This window comes from Pipistrellus hanaki, assembly GCF_964339955.1.
Source record: "Pipistrellus hanaki genome assembly, chromosome: 19".
Classification (NCBI taxonomy): Eukaryota; Metazoa; Chordata; class Mammalia; order Chiroptera; family Vespertilionidae; genus Pipistrellus; species Pipistrellus hanaki.
In genome coordinates, this window is record NC_140521.1 from 3,971,977 (window position 1) to 3,996,499 (window position 24,523).

The 24,523-nt window shown below is 48.9% G+C and overlaps 1 protein-coding gene across 2 annotated transcripts in view; it reads left to right on the top strand.

Annotated features, from left to right (window-relative positions):
- Positions 1 to 24,523, top strand: part of TTC28 (tetratricopeptide repeat domain 28) — a 319,835-nt gene that overhangs the window by 248,884 nt on the left and 46,428 nt on the right. For both annotated transcript variants that reach the window (XM_084868121.1, XM_084868122.1), the window contains exons 8-12: positions 754 to 1,277; positions 4,676 to 4,785; positions 6,752 to 6,881; positions 7,824 to 8,042; positions 9,967 to 10,132. In XM_084868121.1, coding sequence (XP_084724247.1) covers positions 754 to 1,277; positions 4,676 to 4,785; positions 6,752 to 6,881; positions 7,824 to 8,042; positions 9,967 to 10,132 — 1,149 coding nt within the window. The remainder of the gene's footprint in view (positions 1 to 753; positions 1,278 to 4,675; positions 4,786 to 6,751; positions 6,882 to 7,823; positions 8,043 to 9,966; positions 10,133 to 24,523) is intronic.

Consider the following 24,523-nt stretch of genomic DNA (forward strand, 5'->3'; position numbering starts at 1 on the left):
GCTTAACATTTATAGCAATCCCGTATTGCTCTCCATGTATTATCATCTGCTGTGGGATGTGGGATTTATTATCATTTAGAAACTGAGGCTCAGGAAAGGGGGATTTACGTGCCTCCCCACAACCGGTTTGGTCTGCTGCCAGAATCCGTGCTCTTCCCAGTCTTATCACGTCATCTCTTAGCGGCGGCCCAGAAAGATGCACTGTTGGCCAAGGTGATGCTTCTCCTTCCGAAAGCGGGGAGCCCAAGAAGGTGTCTGTGTCCGCAAAATATACGGCTTCTCCGGATAGGCAGGGGATTAGGGCTCCTGGAGTGGGGGGAAGGCAAGGGTCAAACTAAATCATCACCCACAGAGTGCTCGGAGGAGCTCGGGGCGAAGGATTTATAGCTGTTGTAAAGTGATTTCAAAAACATAGTCTAAGCAGTAGTGGAAATTGGGAGGCCCGAAGACCCAAACAGTTCACTTGCTATCATTGTGCCTATTAATATATTTTATGTTTCCTCTGGGGTGTATATCCCATTGAATCTCGAGCTCTTGGGAAGGTCACCAAGGGATGACTTTTGAATTGCTTTCCAGATTATGAAATTCCCCTGCATCTCACTCTAAGGGCACATGATAGATTTTAGCTGGGAGAGGAGTTAAGAGCTTCTATAGTAAGTGACAGTGACAAATGCTTTTCATTTTCTCAGGGGCTTTAGTATGTCTGCACCTGCACAAAATAATATCATTGCTTTTCTGTCTACATCCCCGCAGGGCGATGGGGAGCTTGCAGCAGGCCCTGGTGTGCTTTGAAAAGAGGCTCGTGGTGGCCCACGAGCTGGGGGAGGCCTTCAACAAAGCCCAGGCCTACGGAGAGCTGGGGAGCCTGCACAGCCAACTAGGGAACTACGAACAGGCCATCTCCTGCCTGGAGCGCCAGCTGAACATCGCCAGGGAGATGAGGGACCGGGCCCTGGAGAGCGACGCGGCCTGCGGCCTGGGGGGCGTGTACCAGCAGATGGGGGAGTACGACACGGCCCTGCAGTACCACCAGCTCGACCTGCAGATCGCCGAGGAGACCAACAACCCCACGTGCCAGGGCCGCGCCTACGGCAACCTGGGCCTGACCTACGAGTCTCTGGGCACCTTCGAGAGGGCCGTGGTCTACCAGGAGCAGCACTTGAGCATCGCTGCCCAGATGAACGACCTGGTGGCCAAGACGGTGTCCTACAGTAGCCTCGGGAGGACCCATCATGCTTTGCAGAACTACTCCCAGGCGGTCATGTACTTACAGGAAGGTAAGTGCAAAAGCCCACGTGGTCTCTGGATCTGCTCCGAGATGGAGTTCAGGTCTGCTCAGAGGGCAGTACGCGCCGTCTGAGTGGCCACCCGGCTTGCAGTGAGGATCTCAGAAGCCACTTCTGTCCCACTCCAAAACCATGGTGCCCGCACTGGGTGTTCTTCAATAGCACGGAGACACTCAGGGTCCAGAATGTTCTACCCAGCCTGTCTTACTCACCAACCAGCTGCCCGAGGGGCAGATACCCTCCTTCCCTGCTTTTCAGAATCCTGAGTGAACGCACATTCTGCCAAGGTGAATCAGGTAAGGTCTCATCCTGTAAAATGTAAGGGTCGGAGTCAGAGGAGAATTCTTAGACTGAATCACAGCTGTCCGGAAGTCCATCTTGATGTAGCAGCTGAGGTCTAATCCCGAAGCATCAGTCTGAGGGTCATCCAGGCAGCTGGCTAGACTTCCTTCTCAGAGCTTACTACTTCAGTGCTCGCGATGGCGGCACAGTAGTCCTGTTCCAGGCAGGCCGGGAAAGTGGCTGCAGCTGCTGTTGCTCCTCTCCCTCTCCCTCCTCTTTTCCCTCTCGCTCCTCCCCCTTCCCTTCTGCTGTCAAGTCACCTGAGCAGTCAGTGCTTGGAGGCTTCCTTCACCCCTTTTCTCCTCCCACGGGCACATTGCATCCTCCCGTCCTGGGAAAACGCAGGTATGGTGATCTTGGCTCACTAGTTAAGGTCATTGTTGCTGATTTCAAGCAAAAACTCCCAGTTACAGTTTCCAAGGATTTTTTTTTTTTTTTGTGTGTGTGTGTGTGTGTGTGTGTGTGTGTGTGTTTAAAACATATATAGCTTATTTAATTGGCTTTAATTCTTACAGTAACCTTGAGAGGTTTTTATTCCCATTTGCAGCTAAGTAACCCGAGACTCGGAGAGTACAGTGACTTGACTCTGACTGCGTGGTCAGTCAGTGGTGAAATGGGGCTCCCCCAGCTTTTCGGCCCCCAGGAACCATGTCAGACCCTGTGTGCAGTTGCTCTGAACCCCCAAGAACAGAACAGGGTTGGAGTGGTCGGATCCCTCTTCCTCCGGAGCCCCAGCTGGGAGGCGGGGAGCGAGGGAAGCAGGAAGCGGAGTGGAAAGTGGGCCAGGGGCTGACATTGCTGCGCACAGACCAGGGGCTGCTCTGGCCTGCAGGCTGAGAGGTTACGGAGAGGCTGAGCGCCGCTTCCCAGACCTCATTTGGCTCCCGCTCCCTGGGAGCTTGCCTCGATGCATTAAATATGAGCATTGGCTTCTGGTTTCCTGAAACTCGGCTGTGGTAAAATTCCAACAGACTGGGGGCGATTTTCAGTTGAATTTGTGAAAACTATTAAATCCAGGCCCAGCATATGACAGCCTTTCAGCTGTGTTCTTTTGTACTTCCTGAAATATTGTTTCCATAAAGCAGCTGCTTTGCCTGAGACATTGTAACATAATTCTATATTTATGGGAAACTCAATTTCACTTTTATTGTTCCTCGTAGTGTTACGTCTCGCAGAGACCTAAATCTGTATCGTGGCATCTCCTCGGTGCTTGCTTTGTGGGTGTGCTCTACCAGAGAGCCGGGGTGCCTGGGGGCAAACAAGACCCCTCTTCTCATGAGCTGTCAGAGCAGGGGACCCCGAAGGCCTTTCAGAGTCCCCTGAGTTGGGTCAGAAACCACCTCCGTGCCTTCTCTTTGGTTTTCAGAGAGAGTCTCACACGTGGAGCCGAGCCTGGGCCTTTTGCACAAGCTCTGCAGGTGATATGTATGGATGCCCCGGTTAAAACCATCAGTCTCATCCAGCTTTTTCTCTCTTTTTTTTTTTTGCAAGTGAAGAGAGGGAGCCTAGAGCGATTTAGAGGCCTTACCTAGTCCTGCAACTAGTTCCTAGCAGACCAGCTCCAGGAGAGCTGGAGGGGTGGGTCAGATACCTAAGAGACAGAAGTGATAGAAACGGGTGTTAACAGTGGGCTTTTAGCTCTTCATTGTTGAACCACTGACTATGGGCCAGGGAGTGCCCTACCTGCTGGAGACCCAGCAGGGAACAAAGCAAAGCCCCAGCTTACACAGAAGATACACAGGGGAGAGGGGGTACCTCAGTGATTTTACTTCCAGCTCATAGCCCCACAGCTGGCAGGGATAGCTGTGTTGAAGAATGAGTATGGTTAGCTTGCTGATGGCTTAAACAGCCAGTATTCTCCTGGTTTTCATCCAAGCACCATCTTCTTTCATTTGTGTTTCTACTCTGTGAGGTATTTTAAAATGCGAATAACTTGCAAGTATTATTTTTGTTACCCAGTAACACGGTTTAAACTTAAAATGCTATTTCTGAGTTTTCTGAGTTATATGCATTTTGAAATGCGTGTTTTTATGAGCTTGAACCTGGGTATTGCTTTTATTGGCCTCTCAACTGACTCAGTTCCTTTTCAAAAGCCTGAGATTGCACGGGCCCAGCTTGCTCAGAAGCGGGCTCCCACCGCCCTGAGTTAGATTAGGAAAAGGAAGTCCTTTCTCTGAGTGAGAGCCTCCACGCTGTCCTCTGGGCACACTAACGCCGTGTACAGAGAGCGGGTAATGAGGACAAAGTGATGCTGAGAACCGCTTAGCGGCCAATACAATAAGTGGGTGCCCCCTCATTGGGCTCCCACAAAGCCTCGCAGGTGGCTGGTGCCCTGAAATTCAGAAGCTTACTGTACGTAAGTGACCCGAACTGCAGGCGTCTATCTGAAAGCCGTTAGAGCGAGGGCAGCCTTATTTAAGACTTTGGACGCATAATAGCACTTGTTCTGCAACCCCGCGGAGGCACATCAAAACCTCAGCCTTAAAGGAAGGGCAGATCGGACAGGAAATGCATCAGCAATAGAAGGCAGCGTCAGGCGGGGCGAGCGCTCTGCTTTAGGAGCGCGTCAGATATGTCTCCCACCTGCACTGACTGCGTCCTGTGCCCGCGAAATAGGAAGCTGGACCCGCGTGGCTTCTGTGCTTGACCATGGCGCTGTCAGGAAAGGCTTTTGCCAGCCAGAGAACTGGGTTAGATCCATTCGTAGGCCCAGTTTCCATTTGCAAAGCTAGGGATTTCACATCTGGAAGGGGGGCAGTTAGGGTCCTTTCGTTCCAGTGTTTCTGCCTGCCATGCAGACCTGTCTCCTGCCGGGAGCCACCACCTGAGCTCTTACTGGGGCGCGGGGGGGCCCTGCAAAGGTTGCTTCCATCACAGAATTTGAAGAGATTGCTTACTCTGCTTGGCTGGCTCTCCCTCTGCCTGCATTTCATCTAGCTGTGTTCACATATTTTATTTACACCTGAGGCAGAATTACCCTCCTGGACTCCTCGGCAGGTGGGATTGTGTATCTTCTGTTCCCTTAAAATTTCTCCATCTCCTCTCAGGTTTAAGGTTAGCTGAGCAACTGGGCCGAAGAGAAGACGAAGCCAAAATTCGCCACGGGCTTGGCCTCTCCCTCTGGGCTAGCGGGAACCTGGAGGAGGCTCAGCACCAGGTGAGCAGGAGACCCCGGGCCCCAGGTGGAAGTCTCAGGATTGCTCTCCTAGTCAGAATTGGCCGGAAGGTGCTGGCCTCTGCACTTGGGCTGACGTAAAGGTTTCCCAGGCTGTACCAGCCCGCGAGTGCTGAAGCATAGGGACGGTTCTTGCTCAGTTGTGTGATAGATTTCTCAATAATTTCTTTGACATTCTTGTATAATGTGCTGCTGTTCCTCATTAATCCTTAATATGAAATTGCATGCATACATTTTATAATAGAAGTAGTCAAGAATTCATGATTATTGGATTTAGTGTCCTGATTTCCCTCTCTCTCTCCCTCTCTCTCTCTCTCTCTCTCTCTCTCTCTCTCTCTCTCTCTCTCTCACACACACACACACACACACACACACACACACACGAGTTCCTGGTTCTGCCTTTGTACATATACTGGAAGAGAAGCCTGCTCTCATGCTGGCTCTGGAGATTGGAAATATCCCTGGAGTTCCGGGTTCCTCCGGCAGATGGAGGAGTTGTGAGGTGGTATCATCTAAAATCACACACTTAACCGCTAAAGCAGCATGCGAGTGATCACTGGGAGGGCACTGTGCTGGGCAGAAGGGCCAAAGGAAGAGGGCATGAAGGCTCCTAGCAGAGGTGCTCACGGGAGTTGAGCACATGATGGCACTGAATTTGTGCCAGAGCATCCTGAGATGTTACGGTATCTTACTATACTTCTTAAACTATTAAAGGCAATTTAAAGAATTGTCCAATTTCCTGGTTTTAAAAGTTAAAACTTGTATGGATGTAGTAATTTACAATTCTCAAAGTGCTTTCACACTGCATGTATTCCTTAAGTAGCCACGCGAGGTGGAATGGTAACGGTCCTTTGTAGAGAAGGAACAGAGGCTCGGAAGCTCACAGCAGGTCCGGGGCAGAGCTGGGAGTCATCCCTCTCTCCTCATCTTAGCATTCTGTTTTTTATGTTTGCCTGAACTTAGCATGTGATACTGTGTTTTCAGCATGTAAACATCAGAAGCGTTTTGTGATCTCACTGATAGAGAAGCCTTTAGAGCAGCAGGAAAGTGTCCCCTTAAGAATGTTGAGTGTCGGGTTCTGCAGGTGTCCCTGTGAGTGTGTGTGGCTCAGGGGGGCTTGTCCAGCGGAGACCTGACTCTGGGACACTGCTGTGGAGGTCAGTGTTGGATTTAGCTGAGCTGCCTGCAGAAAGCTCTGCCCCTCCTGGGAGTGCGGCCTTCATCTCGTTCCCCGCCCCCGAGCCCTCCCCCCCTCGTCTATCCCCAGCCCGCCTGCACCACACCTGTTCTCACTTCCTCCTGAGGCTCCGGGAAGTGTGTGTGCTGAATTACGGTTGCTTGATGACAAGAGGGCAGACATTTTTTAACATTCAAAATCAGCACTTGGTTGGATTAGTAGCTGATTTTTTTTGTTTTACAACTTTCAGACTAGAAGTCTGTAACCCCTGACTTCTAAATGCCTTTATCTGCCCTAGCCTGTTTTGCTCAGGGAATAGAGCATCGGCCTGCAGACTGAAGGGTCTGGGGTTCAATTCCAGTCAAAGAAACATACCTTGGTTGCAGGCTCTTCCCAGGCCGGGGTCCTGGTTGGGGCACATGCAGGAGGCAATCAGTCAATGTGTTTCTCTCACATCGATATTTCTCTCTTTCTCTCTCTCTTCCACTCTCTCAAAAAAATCAGTGGAAAAGGATCCTCGGGTAAGGATTAAAAATAAATAAATCCTTTTATCTGTCAAGAATTGATTACATAACATAAATTAGTTTACCAGGCATATGATCTGATGCCTTTCCACTAGGACCAACCTGGATAAAAAATTTATCCTTTCTACTCTTGAAAAATATTTTTTAGGTTGTATACCAAGATGCGAGCAAAAGATGTCGTTAGTCGGTGAGGGGCTGGGGTGTGCTTTCTGGGGCATGGGTGACGTTCCCTCTCCTCCCCTTGCAGCTCTACAGGGCATCGGCCTTGTTCGAAACCATCCGGCACGAGGCGCAGCTGAGCACGGACTACAAGCTCTCCCTCTTCGACCTGCAGACGTCCTCCTACCAGGCCCTGCAGCGGGTGCTCGTCAGCCTGGGTGAGGCTGGGGCTCCCCGCTGAGCCTGTGGGCTCGCGTATCCGAGTCGTTTAGTGATCGTTGTGACGAAATACGGTTTGTTGTTACATCAAAAAACGTGTGGGTTAGAAGTTGGATGGAAAGACCGAGGGGAAACTTAAAGGAGAGAAGCAATTTCAAACAACTAGAGACCTCGGGTGTTTAACCCATTGCCTGTGGGGGTTAGAAGAGAGAAGTGTGTGGGAGCCCAAAATGGAACGCGGTGTCAGCTGGAGCCACAATCACCTGTTATACCCACGGTGCTTTGAATAATGCCTCTCGGGCATCTTCACATTCAGTGCCTCGTTTCCTCTTTACCTTTAAGTTGGGCAGGGCAACTATTAGGGCCCTCTTTTGGAGGCAAGGTCATTGAAGGGGGGAAGGACCCCCTCAGCAGAGGGACCAGCATGCACAGACACAGAGTTATAACTTTTGGGGGAGATGAGCAGGTGGGGCTGGACAATGTGAAGTGCAGAGGAGCTGCTTTGAGGAGAGAGGGAAAGATAGTCAAAAGCCAAGTCCTTTAGGGCTCATCTGCCAACGTCAAATCAGAATCAGAGTTGAGCAGGAAAGTTAGAGGGTAACCAGAGTCCAGAGAGCCAAGTGAATGGGGTCAGAAGCCAGGAGGCCGGGAGGCAGCTCGGGATGTGGAGCAGATGCTGAGGACGAATCCCCTGAACAGAGCTGGCTCTCCTGTGGTGTGGCTGCGAGACGGGAAGGCTGGGACCGTAGGGCTGTGTGGGATCTGAAAATACGGGGTTTACAAGAGGGGACACTACACCCCTCATCGGAGGCTGGGGGGTGGACAAGATGCTGCCACACCTGGAGTGCAGGGGTGGTGAGGCTCCTGCCCAGGATCTCTGTAGCTGATGGCTGTAAGCACCCGCCCCATGGAGTCCTCAGTCTGTTCCTTTTGTCCCGTAGGCCACCATGACGAGGCCCTGGCTGTGGCCGAGAGAGGGCGGACGAGGGCGTTTGCGGATCTCCTGGTAGAACGACAAACAGGACAACAGGACTCCGACCCCTACTCCCCAGTCACTATCGATCAGATCTTGGAGATGGTGAATGGCCAGCGAGGACTGGTGCTGTACTATTCTCTGGCCGCGGGCTACCTGTACAGCTGGCTGCTGGCTCCTGGGGCAGGTAAGCGCTCTTTCTGTAGGAACAGGGCAATTACACACAAGACCGCGAACGCCTGATGAATAGAGGCGCTTTACCATAGATCACACTCAGAAGCTGAGGTGGGATTTTAGCAAAGCCTCGGCCACAGTGGAGAGTCCATGGTGGGGCATTCCATTAATGAGACAGCCCGGCTCTCTCGTTCCCCCAAGAAATGGCCGCTGCGCACAGGCAAACGTGGAAGCATTTATCAGGGAGGACTAAGAGCGGGAGGATTAATTTCGCTAGCAGGCCTGTTTGCGGGCAGCTGCTGTTCGTTAGCTAATAAAGCGATGACTGGAAGTCCTAGGAGTTCTCTCTAGCTCTGATTTAATGGCGGTAACCCTTTGTCCCGGTGAAGTTAGAGACTGAGATGACAGTGGCAGACTCTTCTCCCAGTATATAAAGGAAGTCTTATGCTTGGCATTTCTGAGTTTATCAGAATCCCTTTGAACCAGTTTCATCCACTGTCAATTTATTTCAGAAATAAAAATTTCCTTTGATTCAATTGGCATTAAATGTTCAGGCTGTAACAGTTTCACTAAACACAGACCCAGTAATTAGCTGCGAGGGCCTTACTTTTTTGCATAATAAAATGCTGATGGCTTTACCATGTTGGAGACACCCCAGACCCAATAAAGAGTTTATTGACTGGGGAAGTGGATCTTCTAATTGGGAATCTTGACGAATGAGCTTCTTGAATATCTGTAAGCTAATTTCAAAAAGTTCAGCTGCCGGGAGAATTGATAAGGTTTCTTGATTACGTCTCCGTCGCTTCGATTTTAAAAAGTGACGGCTTAGGTGACAGCTCTCAGATGCGTCTTGGGTTCTGAGCACTCGTGCCTGCACGTGCTGTGCCTCAGCATTCTTGTTTATAACCTTGCCCCTTCCCTCCCTCCATTTTTCGTGGGCTTTCACTAAAGGGCATTTTTACCTCCGGCTTTTTCATGCTGAAGGCTTTGAGCCGTGATGTTGGTGGCGACTTGGCGAGTGTCAGCCACAGTGGCAGGAACCCCTGTGTTTCCCAGCCCCCCCGCGGGGCACTGCTGCCCGGGAGGACACGGCTGACAACAGAGATATCAAGCTCTTTCTCTCTGGTCGTTACGTTTGGGGACATGATTTGACAGGTGGTATATCCATCCATATCCCTGTAATGATGAGCCGTGTATAATGAGGCTCTTATTGTTTCTCTTTCTGTTCCTCTTTGCTCTTAATGAGACTCTGAAGCTTTCACTGGGCCCTAATCAAATCAGAGAGGACGAGCGTTTTCCAGCGCTGACACACCTCATTACCGTTGGAGAATGTGTCCTCTGTTTACCGCTGGAGGCCGCTCTGGATCCTGTCAGCTCCACGCAGCCGTCACTTTTTGCTCCTTTAATCCATTAGTGAGTGTTGACCACGTAGTCTTATTTAAACGTAGTTTTAAATGTTTTTATCTGGCCTCTGTACCACCTGTTTGTTTGGATTTGCTTTTGTGAGATGAAGGGGCTTTGCAACACTATTTCCACTCGGCTGGTTGTATTTTTATTCAGGATTTCCGTTTCTGGGGAGACTGTCTGCTGGCATGCTTCCGCACTATCCTGGACAGAAACTGCCCCTCGTTGGTGACAGTTTCTGTTTGGAAATACCTGAGGTAGTCATTGATTCAGGGCCTTCAGAATATATCGCCAAACGCGAGAGCCCTGTCTTGAATTCCCTGTTTCAGGCACCAAACCTGGTGGTCAAAGCTGCCAAAGGGCACTGACCGACCTCCGAAGCCCTCTGGAGAGGCGGATTTCAGGACTTCTTCCCACGGTCCGGAGGAAGGCACGCCTGTCAGAGGCCACACAGCACTGGCACTGCCATCCATCCTTCCCCTTGCCCTCCCCAACCCCAAGCCCGTGACATGGCCGCGCCCGTCTTGTTTCAGGAATCCTCAAGTTCCACGAGCACTACCTGGGTGACAGCGCCATGGAAAACGCCGGGGACTTCCAGGCCGGCAGCAGCGCCAACCTCCCGGCAGCCACCAGCTCGGCCCTGGAGCAGCACATCGCCAGCGTGCGGGAGGCGCTGGGCGTGGAGTCTTACTACTCCAGGCAAGTGGTACACCGGCCGCAGACAGTCTCAGGGCTTCTCTGCTTTGTGTTTGTCCTAGTAAAGATCGATCTGAGACCTTCTGGAATTCACACTTCTGTGCTTAGTCCATTCACAGTTGTCGCAGCAGAAAAAGGTGTGCGCCTCTGGGGTACTGACCCTTCGTTGCTGTGTTTATTCTTTCTGGTAGTTTCCTTTCAGACGGGGAGGGGCCGCATCGGAGACGCCCATCTCTAAGGAGGGTTTGTGGACTGTTTAAAAATAAACGGGACTTTGAATTTAACATCCCAGCTAATGAAAACTGAGACGAGTTTTTGGTTATAAACAGATTCATACTGAGTTTGTACAACAGCTGAACGTCTGTTTGAGAGAGGGACTTAGGGCCAGTGACAGGGTCTGTGCGTGGATCTGTGCGTTACGGGGCTGAGGTGAAGGAAATTGAATTGCAATATCAGGAATAGGGAAGAGAATGGCTTTTTGCAAAGATTGGAAGTTATATACTTGTGGAAACACTTGGTCATGACTATTTTATATATCGAATAGTTTACAGGGGAAAATCAAGAAGAGGTGCCTTAGAGCTGGTTTTAGCGAGATTCCCAGCATTTCAGTCCTCCAACCTGGGATACACAAGTGTTGAGAAGGTCCGTGTGCCACAGAATCTGCTGTGTTAGCTGGTGTCAGGTCCTAGGATTCCTGTTTGTCTCTTGAATGATTTCATTTGTAGTCATGGAATGCTAAGATATTACTGCGGTTTCTGTAAGAGATGCTTATCCCAGGCCCTGGGTGTGGGTGGTCATTGCCTGCAGCTGGACTGACTTTTGAGATGCTTCTGAAGTTGTGGAGAAGTTCTTAGATGAAAAAGAATCATTGGCTAGGGCCATGGTCGGCAAACTCATTAGTCAACAAAGCCAAATATCAACAGGACAACGATTGAAATTTCTTTGGAGAGCCATATTTTTTAAACTTAAACTTCTTCTAACGCCACTTCTTCAACATAGACTCGCCCAGGCCGTGGTATTTTGTGGAAGAGCCACACTCAAGGGGCCAAAGAGCCGCCTGTGGCTCTCGAGCCGAGGTTTGCCAACCACGGGGCTGGGGGAATGTCAAGACTGGAAGTAACGGCAGTGGTCCCCTTGTCCAGTTCCTTCATTAACATAAGCCAGCACTGCATGGGGCTTGCTGACAGCTGAATCAGGATCCAAACAATCTGGATCTCACCCAGACTCCCAGGCCGTGCTCGTTTTGTTTCTAATTATCAAAATTAATATCATATTCGGAGAAAATAGCTGAGGCATGTAAGAATGTCATCACTAGCTTCTGCTCGTATGAAATCTGAACAGGCGTCAGCCACACGCACACACTGTTGTCTTATTTCTGACTACGGCGCATCCTGGAATATCCCCAAACCTGGGTAATGGCGTGGCAATGACAGGTGCTCGACGGTGTGACTGGGAAGCAAGGCTGCGCCCTGAGATTTAATGGACCATCAAATAGGTCAGGCCAGGCGAGTACAAGGCTGCTTCAGCAGCCAGCACGGCACTCAGGCCAGGCTGATTCCACTGTGACCTGACCAAAGCTGCGTGTCCAGAGCAAGTATTCTGGTGGTCGCTGCACACACAGCAAAGGAAACACACACAGCAAAGGAGAGCAAGCAGGGCGATGCCTGCTTCTGACACCGTCAAAGCGAAAGAGAACCTTGGCCCAGGGACAAGTCCCGTTGGAGGCCGCTCCCGGGGTGGACTTCAGTCAGCTCCCTCTCTCATCCTCCCTCCCCTCCCACAAACAGGGGGTCCCAAAAATGCAGGCCCACTTTAACAGCTGGAGCGTGTTTGTTAACACTGCCTTTGCAGATATTCAGGGTGTGCATACATTGTTTGGGACGCCCTATATTTGCGTGCCTACGATGAACTGTGTACACTTGAGGTTGGGAGCACAGTGGTGAGTAAGGTGAGCTTGGCTCTGGCTCTCGGGGAACTGATAGTTAACAAACAGCAGAACATATAACATCTTTTGACTAAAATGGTTGCAAGTGCTTGGATGAAAATGCAGGGTGTGATGAAAGTATAGAGCGGGCGGGACACCTCTCAGCGGGCTTCCTTGGGGAGGGCTATGGAGCTGAGCTTGGCCGGAGGACCGGGTACAGACTAGACGAAGGCATCCCGGCAGCCTGCCAAGGCCCTCGGCAGCCTTCAGGGGACACCTCACAGGCTGTCTTGTGCCTTCCTTGTTCAGGTCCCCTGCGTCTTTTGAGACTCTCTGATTGTCATTTGGTTTCGCGTGTGAATGGACTTGCAGACGGAGAACGCACATAATCAACTGGCATTCTGGTGGCACAGCTCGGCAGGCGTGGTCCCTCAGAGTGGCTCCCGGGAGGCAAAGCCTGTGTGAGCACAGAGAGCAGCAGCTTTGCAAACCTAGAAGGCCCCCGTCTAGAGCCTGGACTGAGAGGTCAGGAAGGGACCGCGGGTGGGACACCTGCCATTGGCACCTCTGCACGTGCAGAGGCAGTTTGTGTGTGCCATCTGCACTTACTTCATTCTTGTTTTATAATCTCCTGGTTTGGGTGTCTTCCCTCATAGATGGTGATGCCATGGAAAGCAGGTGCTATGTCCTTCTCTTCTCGGAATTCTCACTGTCTAACACGGTTCCTGGACCAAAGGGGGAGAGATCAGCACATTTGAAATGTAGTCACCAGAAGGTGCGCTGGGAGCAGACGCTCTGTTCACGCTGGGCTAGCTCAGCGATGCTTTTTCCAGTGGATGTAAAACACACTGTGCCCCTAGGAACCGAAGCCCCATGCCTTGGGGAGCATCGTCCTTCAATCACCACGGCCTGGCCGTGGTGTCCTTGTTATTCCACAGACCGTGTTTGCTCTCCTTAATGGCATTTTTCTGCCGAGAGGAAGTGCAGTGTTACAAAGGAGTTTCTGAAAACGGATTTAAAATAAAAGAACTGCTTTTATTAAGTGTTTAATAAGAAATCTCCTTCCCTTCCTCCCAGATCAAAAGAGGTGTAGATTGAAACCACTGTATAGAACACAAACATCTCGTAAGGGAGATGTCACAAATTTCAAAACACATCTTCAGCTTTTAATTCTGATATTTAACCGGGGTCCTGCTGCTTCCTGGGTACCGGGGACAGGGCGGTAGCTGTGGGGATGCTACGCTGACTGAGGGCTGTGTTCCTGGTAGGTCAGATGGAAGGAGTAAGCTCAGGGGGTTTTAAATGACTTACAGTTATAGAATACCCTTACAGTTGGATAAATATTCCTTCATTCTAAGTGAATACTAAACCTTATACACTCTAACTCTGGTGTGTTTTCCTTTTCTGTATTTCTAAATTTTCTACAGGGGAAGTTATATTCAAATGCATTTTCTTACTCCCAAACACTGATTACTTTAGATTGCACCAATTCGCAAATGTTGGTGATTCCAGTTGGTTCTAGACTGACAATAAGTGGCCGTTCTTAACGAGTGTGACAGTGCAGGTTGTTGGAGGAGCTGTGGCTGGTGAGAGTACATTGGCATAACCACATCAGAAGACAGTTTGGCATCATCACCTTCTAAGGCTGAACATTCACAAGTCCTTTGATCCAGCTATAACATCCACGAGAGGCATTGCCCATGAACAAGAATGTTCAGAGCTGCGCTGTAAATAATAGCAAAACCCTCACATATGCTCACATGCCATCAGTGATAGAGTGCATGAGTATATGGCGGTGTGGTTCCCAAATATTAGAAGCAGTCAGAAAGAGATGTGGCTAAATCTTAGAAATGTAATATTAAGTGAAAAAAGTAGGTCCCCTACAGCATGGCGTATTTTAACAGAGGTAAATAACTAAAATAAAAATATGTTTTTAGGGCTACAGCGAGAGGCAATTTTAGTGATAGCCATGGAATTCAGGGTTGGACTTGCCTTGGTCTACAGAGGCAGGGGATGGATTTCATGGAAGTTAACAAATAATTAACAAATAATTTTATATGTTAGACTCCAACTTCTTTTTGGGTGGTAGTTTTATAAGCACTTATTGCATTATTGTTTGAAAATATATTTTTGTTGATTTTAGAGAGAGGAAGGGAGAAAGATCAATTGGCTGCCTCCTGTGTACCCCCCACTGGGAATTGAGCCTGCAACTGGGCCTGTGCCCTGAATGGGAATCAAATAGTGACCTACGGGTTCATGGTCCAACGCTCAGCCTCTGAGCCACCCTGGCCGGGCAGCACTTATTACATTATTAAAAATTACTAAATAAATGAAAGCAGGCTGTGCATGGGTCAGTGATGAAAGGCTGTCATGAACCAAAGGTCATGATTAATCCAGTTTCAAAGAGATCCCACCACCATCCGCCAAAAGAGGAAAAAAGCAGGGGTTTTTAAAAAATCAGGGGTTTTTAAAAATGAAATGAATTGCACAAGTAAGGTTACAAGTAGGATATATTTAATGAATGTAAATGGACAATTGATAGGCTGATTTAAATTATTTACATTTGTCCTTCTAAGCAAGTACCCAAGCGCTGGTCATTGCTGCATCGTTGGCTTCTTTTAAGTGACAGTGGGTCTTTGAATGTTTAAAACCGCCTTTCTAATATTTTCTAATTCTGGCTTTTTGCTAATCAAGGTTGACCTTCCAATTAATCCCAAGTAATAAGGTTTTACTTTACAAATAAAAGATTTTCCCAGAATTCTGTAGTGTAAAAGTAGATATAACCCTTTGGGGCATTTATTTTGTCCCTTAAAACAAAGGGTTTTCCGTTTCATTCTAAATCAGGGTAGTGCCCGTTTGAAAATGTTTCGTGAGCATGTAGCCAGTCTGTGCCAGAGCTGGCACTGAGCCCGGAGATATATGCATGAGTAATAGCTGGAATTCTTGGCCTCACAGTAGCTCACACTACGGAACAATCAACAGATGTGTAAATTATTAATCGACCATGTGCAAAATGTTATTGTAAAGTTCTAAACAAAGAAGGCCACGCCCCTCTCTGCCTACTTGGGGGCAAGTCAGTGGTTCAAGAGGCTTCTATCGAGGGAGGTGAGCGTGGCCCTGAAGAATAAGGGGAGGAAGTCTCTAGGCAGAGGGTCTCCTCCCCGGGCCAAGAAAGGAGGGAAGAAAGGCCTCCAGCTAATGAACGGCAATTTCAAGAGGGTGATGGTCTGTCCTTTCTGCAAGAATTACCTCTACATCAGTGCTTCACTCCGCCCTTGGAGGCTCACCTCTTTCTTGTAAGATCTGAAGTTCTGGTTGAGCTTGCCTGACTGAGTCTCTTACGCGATGTCCTCTTGTGACATGACTGAGTGCCAAGAGGCAGGCTTTATCTCTGGGTGACTCACTCAGGCTCAGCTATCTGTTTGAGTGGAAAAAAAGAAGATGATGCCACATTAGGGATTAGAGCGCTGAAGAGACACAGCTGCAGAAATGAGTGCAACACACTGCGGGCCCTGGTCTTAGGCCCCCGATTCCCGAATTTGGATTCCTCCCAGAAGGCCGAGTGCAAAATGAGCTCAGGCGGCTTTGGTAAGCTGCTTAGTGTAAATCAGCAGCTTAGCAAGGAGGATAAGTGGGGTTGGTCATCTCGTATAACCTCTGAAACAGCCTCAATTGAATCCCGTTTCTATTTCTCGTGGACTTTTTAAAAAGCGGAATTCTTGGACCTGCTAGCTATGCGGTTTCCTATCTATCCATAGGAGGGATGACCTGGTGGCTGGCAGCATCAGGGCGAAGATAAAGGCAGATAGCGGACCCCAGGGAGACCGTCAGTGCCTGTCGTTCTGCCAGGGTGGGGCCTGGAACTGCGAAAGGCCTGGCTTCCCTGGGCCCCGGGCTGACAGTTCCGCACCTGGCCACAGGGCGGCGCTAGCTTGTAGATGCCAGGAAGACCTGGCGGGGCATCTTGGACACCAGACGTTTCTCCTTTTCTGTCTTGTCCCAGATCCTTTGTTCCTGGTTCCAAAGCTTGGCCTGGCATTCCCCTTAGAACAAGGGTTGAGGGGGGAGGAGGGCGGGGCAAAGCCATTGGCCACTCTGGGCGTTCGGTGCTTTCCTCGGAGTCTCACATCCGCCGTTGGCTGGCTGGTGCCATAACCAATTTTGTAAAAATTCTATGAACTAATCAAATTTCAATATCCCTGGCTTTGTATATCTTGCCCCCTGCTCCAGTGAAATTCTCTGGCCTTTCCCTTCTGATTGATTCTGTGCAGCTTCATCTAACGATCAATATCTAAGACATTGAATGTGGAACTCCTGACTTGTCTGGCTTTTGGAAAATAAGCCCACAATAGCTCCCACGTTCCTCTGGGAACTGCCAAGAGAGGCGTTGCTTTGCATCCCGCCTGTGTTTTTATGAGTCAGATCAGGGGTGAGGGGGCTCTGGAGGGGGGCTGTCCTTCAAGGAGAACATTTAACTGGTCAGACCCACAGCTCACCGCACTCGTTGGATTTCCCTCCAGTAATGCCACGTAGCACCCCCACGTTTCTGAGCTTTGTAGCCACAAACATGCATTTCTTGCTCTGCTGGGATTCTGCTTCAGGCTGCCTTGGGTCGTAGGTCCCTGGGTGCATCTCCCTGTGACTGGCCGTGGTCAAACAGACTCTTCACATAGCGGAGGTCAAGGTCACAAGAGACCAGGCGAAAGAGTCGGGCGCATTGAAAGCCCTGCTCACCTCTCGTCCGTTCACGTTCCATCGGTGAAAGCAATGGAACCGTCTCTACATTACTAGCTCCTAACACATCCAGCTGATCATCAGCGGGGCTGGAAAACATCACTCTCTCAGGAGCGAACCTCCTGAACAGGGAGCTATCCTCCCCTCCCCCCACCTGCAGAGACCTGGAGTGGGGGTCTTCCTGCAGGGCCCCTGCTCCCGTTCCAGCACCATCTGACCATTTTTCTGCCTCCCTCTCCCCTCACCACGGCGCAGGTGGGTAAGCTCTGCAGGCACTCCTCCGCCTCTCCTGATGGCTCTCCTCTTCCTCTTGCTCCCAAACCCGGGCCTTTCCCCTCCCTCACACTTGTTATTGGACTTTCCTTTGGAAACATTTGAGGAAATCTTTCTAGCTGGAAGTATTACATACGTCCCGTTCTGTCTCCTGGTGTCAACCCTCGGTTCCGACAGGGGCCGGCTTTCCCCTGGCCGTCTGCTCACCATGCACATGCCCGTGCGTTTGTGTGGGAGCCCCGGGTCCTGTCCTCAGGGCAGTGCTCTTCCTCGGAGTCTCAGGCACACACTGAGGCAGACACTGCTTACACAGGCGGGAGAAGCCAAGAGGAGACGGTGTAAGAGGCTGGATGAAGTAGAGGACACCTGCTGCAGAGCCGACCCCCCCGTGCTCTTCTCCCCCCACCCCCAAAGAGGATTTAGAAAGGGTTGGGCGCCCAGTACAGAGACTGATATACTTGCTGGTTAACTAGAATTTAAATCATACGAAGTGTCCCAGGCCCAATGCTGATGTCCCTGAATGCCACTGGTCATGTCTTGTCTCTCCATCACCGGCTCTTAAAGTGCCTGGTGGCTCGGAGGCCCGGGATGGATGCTCACTGGGTGAGTGGCTGATGGAAAGCGCAGAGGAGCAGGGAGCAGGGAGCGGGGAGCGGGGAGCGGGGAGCACGCCTTCTAACAGTCAGCGACGCATCATGAGTGTGTGCTCAGTGTCACCACCAAGCATGACACGTGAAAACGTGTGGCACGGTTATCCCTCTGGCCTTCTTCTTCCCGCCCCCACCTCTGTGAAGCGTCACGAAAGCACAATATTATCCCGGAAATGCAAAGAGGGGGACTTATCCAGATCAGGTAGTTAATGCAGACCTTGCCTGAACTAACATCTACTTTATCAAACTAGACCCCTACCGAAGATGGCGCATGAAACTCTCCCGTGTCCCAGTGACACGTTATATCCGTGAAGGCCTTAAAAATAGCAAGATGTTCTCTCCCGCTTTTTGATACGCTGATGCTCAAGCAGAGAGGAGTCGCTGCTAATGAGCAGGGAGAGGCAGAGCTGATTTAAGGATCCGTCACTTCAAAAAAGACTGGCTAGCGGAGACAGAGTTGTCATCGTAAACGTGTCTTTCTCTTTGTTCCTGTGTGAGCTGCTTGTCTCTCTGCTAATCAGAAACATCAGAGATACCCCTTGGTCTTCTGGCGGCCCTCACACAAGCTTCCTGCTTTTAGGGAAGACCGAGCACCTTCCCATCTCTCGAGCTGGCGCGCAGTATCCCGCGCTCAGTTCCCTCCCTGCCTCAACACCAGGGCTTCCCTCGGGCACATTGCTGATCGGCTCAGCTCGTTTTCTGCTTCCCCGCCTGCAGTCTCCCGTAGATCAAGCAACAGTGGGGGCTCCCTGCTAAAACCGGGAGCTGGATGGACACACCCCGTCCCTGGAAGGATAGATCAATGAGACACCTCTCAGCCGCACTGCAAGTTAATTCATACATCTATTAACTCACACTGATGAGGCTGAAGCTGGAGGTGTCACGTGCTGATTGTCATCTCAAGGTAGGAGGGAGCCTTTCTTGGGAAGACCCAATGACACGTGACATTGGTTTCCTCTCCTTCAACTCTCCACTGCAAGCCACCTCTTCTTCCCAGCTCGCTCCTTCCTGACTGGGCGCCGTCCCTGTAGAGCACTTAGAAACCTCCTTCTTGTTTAAAAAGAGCTGTTGGTTATGTCAGGGTGGTTTTGCTGCTGTGGGTCTCCGTGGTTTTCTTCTCGATTGTTCTTAATCACAGGACTACTTGCTGTGTGGAGTTTATTTTGTGATGTCTGTCTCTCCCACTAGACTAGAGGCCCATTGAAGGTAGGGGTAGGGTCTGTCTGATTAACCATTAGTACAGAACATGGACTATAGTTAGTGCACAGGGAATAGTCACTACATGGCTAAATGAAATGGGTCTATTACACCCCCCCCCCCCATATAAACACAGTCTGTTCATAATTATGTGACAGCTGAACCCAGGAAAGTTTCTGATCAATGCTAGAGTTGGTCTGGCTATGCACAAGGAAAAAGCATTTTAAAAGAAAGACACAGAATGAGCAAACTAGGACAACTCCAGACAAATGAAACAGAGCAAGAGGCTAGAGTGGGTGTGCGTGCAGACTTTCTTTCAATCAAGCATGAGCTAATGCCTTATTGTATTTTTCTTCTTGTCTGCTTCCTCCTCCTTTGGTTCAATGTTGAGTTTCAAGTCCTCGAGATAAAAGCTCAGCACAGTTTATAGTAAGGACTTAGGATTGTGGCGTGGAAATGGCTAAGTTTAAAAGAGATAAAGAATTATAGTTGGAAGAAAGTCACGAGGAGGAAAAAAGATATTTGTCTCACTTGTCTTTGGAAATGAGTTAAACAGGCAATAGAGTCCAGATTCTGTAAAATATGAATTTTCCGTGGTAGCGGGTTTCTCAGTAGATGGACACCTTTGAGTTCATCTTACTCTACTAAACAATATTAATTAACCAAAAGGCATAAGACGCCTTGCTGGGTGCTATGCCACGTTAATGCTCGTGTTTTACCTCTGACTCCCAGATGGCTTAGAACCTTCCAGATTGCTGCTTTTTGGCCAAGGAAGAGAGACATGGCCTCTGTTGGCCATTTTCCGTGTTAGACACAGGTGTACACGCTCACTAGCCGTGTGTAACATAGGAAGCTGAAACTCAGAGCCATCAGTGAGTTGTCAGGGACTCACAGCCCGTTAAACAGTTAAGTGATGGGACTGAACTTCAAAGGTGGGCCTTGGACAGGGCTGCTCACGAACAGGTGCCAGCATGCCTCTCGGGGCTCCAGAATTGCTGCTTTCAAATGAACTTGTCTGAGGATGAGAAAAAGACCAGGCAGACAGAAAATGACTCATTCCCTGCCTTTCCAGACTTCTGGTGTCCCTGTGGAAATTTTAGTAGACTTTCCTCCTCCCCTTCTGGAAACTTCTGCTGAGTCTCCCAGTACTGGGTATTCTCCACTGGCCTCGGCAGTAAAATGGAGGAGAGAAAAATGTAGAAAAATATACAAGATGAAGAAGCAGAGAAACATTCTGTCACAGTGGAGTCTAACACATCATCGAAACGATCTGAGCGGAGTGAACTCAGGAGCAAGGAGAATGGTTTCTCATTGAGAAATAAAATTCCTTTGGCTTGAAGAATATTTTCAAAAAAATAAACTCTTCATTACCCTGGATAGTTCTTGAAATGAAAATAGTTCATATCAAGCCATGTCATGAAAGACGTAATTCAGCAGTCCTTGAGAATTTACCTATTTTACGTTCAAACATGAAACTGCTCATTTAATCTTACATACAATTCCCCGAACTCTCCCTGAATAATTGCTTTGGTGATTTTAGCTCAACCTTGAAACAGACTTGGATCTGCTGTATATTTGACTTCATTTGAAAGAGAGAAGCAATTTTAAAGTACTAGAAACATCAGAGTTTTAAACCCTTTACCCATGGGGACTAGAAAAGAGGAAGAGAGAAGTGTGCGGAGCCCTGAATGGAAGCTGTATCAGCTCTAACAGTAATAATACCGCCTGTAACATGTGTGGCACTTCACATCACATCTACCCGGCGCCTTCACATCTAATGCCTCAGCTCATGTTTAGTGGCCCTTTGAGATGGACATGACAACTGTTAGGATCCCTCTGTTTGAGGCAAGGAATTGAACCTCCAAGACTGACCTGTCTAGGATCACACAAGTAAAGAACACAGTCAGAACTTGAACCCAGGCCTCTAGGCTCCAAGCTACTGCTCTTTCTGCAAAGCCATTTGTCTCTCTTAAGAGACAAGTGTTTGCTGTGGATAAGCTCTTGTTAGATTTGGCAAGCCTCATGCAAAATGTGTGATTCTAATGGAGCTTTCCCTGTGTTTGAGACGTGTGGGCGTTGCCTGGAGTGTGTAAACGGTATTTATAGACTGGAATTTGAGCTGCAACAATGCCGTTCGGAATTATTTTCTGTGTATCACTAAGCTTTCAGGTTAGCTACATATAGAAATACATGAATAAACTGGTCTCCTTCTACCTAGCTTGGGCATGTGGAATCCAGGAAAAATCTGTAATTGCTTAAATCAAAGTGGGATATGAAAAAGGTAGAAAAGAAGAAATAAAGATGTCACTTAGTGTGCTACAACTCTTAAAAGAACAGCTGTGAAGGGTTTGGAATGAACATGGTGTGGACAATGTTAGAAGTACTTTTCCAGGTAAGTTAGCCTCGTGTCCAAATAGAGTTTGAAATCTTTTATCCATTCACTCTTTTATCCATTCATTTATTTAGCAGCTATTTGCTGAATATCCCCAAAATGCCAGTCACTGTTCTGGACCCCCAAAATTTAGAGAACAGACACATTTCCGGTCGCTGAGGAGCTCATATACCAGTAGGTTTGGGGGGCGGGTCATGAATAGAGACGCTCAGAAGCACAGGTGTAAGATTAACAGAGGCCTGACACTCATTTGTGGTGGACAACAACTTTACTATCCCCGCAAAACTTCCAAATCTCTTATTCTCTTGCAGTTGGAATTTTCAGTATTTCATGTTATAAGAGATAGTGCAGCCTAATTGGTAAGAAAACTAATTATTGAGACATTCATCCATCCATGCATTTATTTGTTCAGCAAACATTTGTCCAGTATGCATACTGTGTGCCTGCCCCTCTCCTAGGTATTGGGTTACAGAGATGAAACCAATAGATTTCCTGTCGTAAGGAGCTCTCGGTCTAATAGAGAAATGATAAGCAAATACCCCTAATCTGGTCTCTGCCACTTACTAGCTGTATGACCTTCGACAAGCAAGTTCATCTCATAGAGTTTGCATAGCAATGAAATAATGCTGAGAAGCAGCAGGATAGAGTGGGGCACATAAGCAGCCTTCACGGAGTTGCCACTCCCAGTTGTTATGAGGGAAGTGAGAGGCACACAGAGGGCAGAGGGGCCTCTGCACCCGGGGAGGGCTCAGTCCGGAGAGACTTCCTGTGGAGGTGCTGCTGTGGAGTCCAGCATGCAGGTGAGGTGGCGGGTGCCGCCGGGCTGCAGGGGACGGGCAGCTGCCGCTGCGGGAGGTGGGGGAGGGCAGCTCCCTCAGAACGTAAAGAACGGGAGGGCTTTGGCCAAGCGCTCCTAGAAACAGGACGGGAGGGGCGTGTGGCCACGGGAGGTGGTGCCCCGCAGCCAGCGCAGGAGGTTTGCATCTGAGAACGGACACTGGTCCAGAGTGTCCACTGAGGGCTCAAGACCATTTTGTCCTGTTGTCTCCCAGGCCGTGAGTTAAACAGTCTGTTGTTTTAGGGGGAAAGGACCCATTTAAAAAGCCTGCCGGACAGTTCAGTCATGTTGAGCATCTGCTTTCAGACAAGGAATGCAATGGAAGGCTCTTCCTAGTTCCAGAGAAAACTGAAAATTAATATTCTGACTCGGGCCAGTAAATGCCGTCAGAGTAAGTCAAGTATAACATATGGACATTTCCTAGTAACGTCTCTGATTGTTTTGGCAGAAATTACCGATTCGGGATGAATGTTCGGGGGGACAGGAAATGTTGGGGTTGTATACAGTCCAAACCAAATCCCTCCTCTTTCACCCACCTGACCCAGCCAGGCCCGGCTCAGTGACAGCCTACACTGAGGCTGTCCCTTTAATTGAGAATTAAAATAAAATGCTTTTGTCATGGTGCTAGTCAAAACAGACAAAAAAGAAAGCAGCTAAAAGAATGGTCTCCTTTTTCTGAAAGGCAGACAAGGCTATGACACTTCGGCTGTCTTTAAAGATGGCAGCATCAGAACTGACAAAGGAGCTCGCTGGCCCTCACTTTGACCATAGAAAAACGTTTTATTAAATTATTTTGGCCTTATAGGGGGTTTTCTTAAATGAAAAATGATCCAAGTTAGCACGCCTGACCCTTGTTGACCCTATCCTTGTAGGAAAAACAATAACGTGATCATGGCTGACCAGTCTGGAAGGAATGTCAGGTGCTCAGTTAAAGATGCCGGGGGCCTCGGTGCAATCCCGGAGTCCGCGGAGGAAGAGCTGAGGGCTGAGTGTGCAGGGTGTGATCAGAGGCAGAGGCCCCAGTGCTTGCTTTGGCACCACGGTTTTCACTTCCTTCTCTGGGAGAACTTCATGTTGGCGGGGAGCATAATTACCCCTGCACATGCCACTTCGGGAAGAGGACGTGTGTCCGTAATCCCTGAAAGGAAATATCCCGGCGTGGTCAGAGTATGTCTGGCTGGCCCACGGAGGTTTGGCGGCTGCTGCCGAGACGCCGTGCGAGGGGGTGGCCTGGCTGGAATGCCCGAGGCCGTGTTGGTTTCTGGACGCGATAGGAAAAACCACACGTTCTGTGCACAATGAATCCAAATGAGAGCTCTCATAAGCATCTCCTATCCGTGCGCTATATTTTTATTTTAACAATATTAATTTTGTTATTTATAGTAGTAAAATATTTTTATTCTATATCTCATTTTACCCATATTACAAGCTGGATAATAGAGAAGAGCAGGTATTATCTCCATCCTACAGTTCAGAAAACTGAGGTGAAGAGGAAGTTAGTGCCTTTCTTTCTGTCGTACAGTTAATCTGGCCGAATTAGACTGGAGATGTTCCGAGTCCCTGTGTGGCATATACTTCTTCCAGTGGTGCCAGCCGGACTGGAGGCGGGTTTTCCATTATTGTATATTTTGAGTTGTAAATGGAACCTGTTCTGATCTTAGAAATACTTTTGTCTCTCACTTTGAACAAAATAGTGGAAGGACTACTGTGCAGTGTTATTAAGACCCATACTGAGAAAATATCTCCTTGTAACTAACCTGTGAGCCCTCCTTTGTCCCAGGCATTGTACTGGGTGCTTTACAGAAGCCATTTAATGCCACACAACTCTGTGAGGTGGATAATATTGACCCATTTTACAGTTGAGGAAACTGAGGCATGAAGAGATTAAGTAAACTGGCAATGGTTATACAACTAAAACTGGTAGAACTTGAATTCAAACCCAGATCTGTGCCTGATCACCCCCAGATTGGATGTCCAGACCAGAATGGTTATTATCGCCACAACACACGCATTTTATTTATTTAAAGATCCAGCAAATACATATGGGTCTTGATTATTAGCAGTTATTAATAGGTGAAAAATTCAAGTGCCAACCTCTGTGAAAAATACCATAGAATATTAAAGAAGTAAAAGCTCGCTTCCTGCCTTCAGGATGTTACCGTCGAGTTGAAAGCATAGCAGTCACACACTTTAGCGTTAGAGCATAAATAACATGATCATAAAACCACACTTGGAAACATAGAATCAGAGAGGTCTGAAGTTGGAGAGGTTAGTTAGAGACTCCGTCCAAGCCTGAAGTCATCCTTTTCCCTCTGATTTGTGTGTCAGTGATACCACCAGCCTCCCAAGACACCAAACCCACAGACATGGCGTTCTGGTACATTCC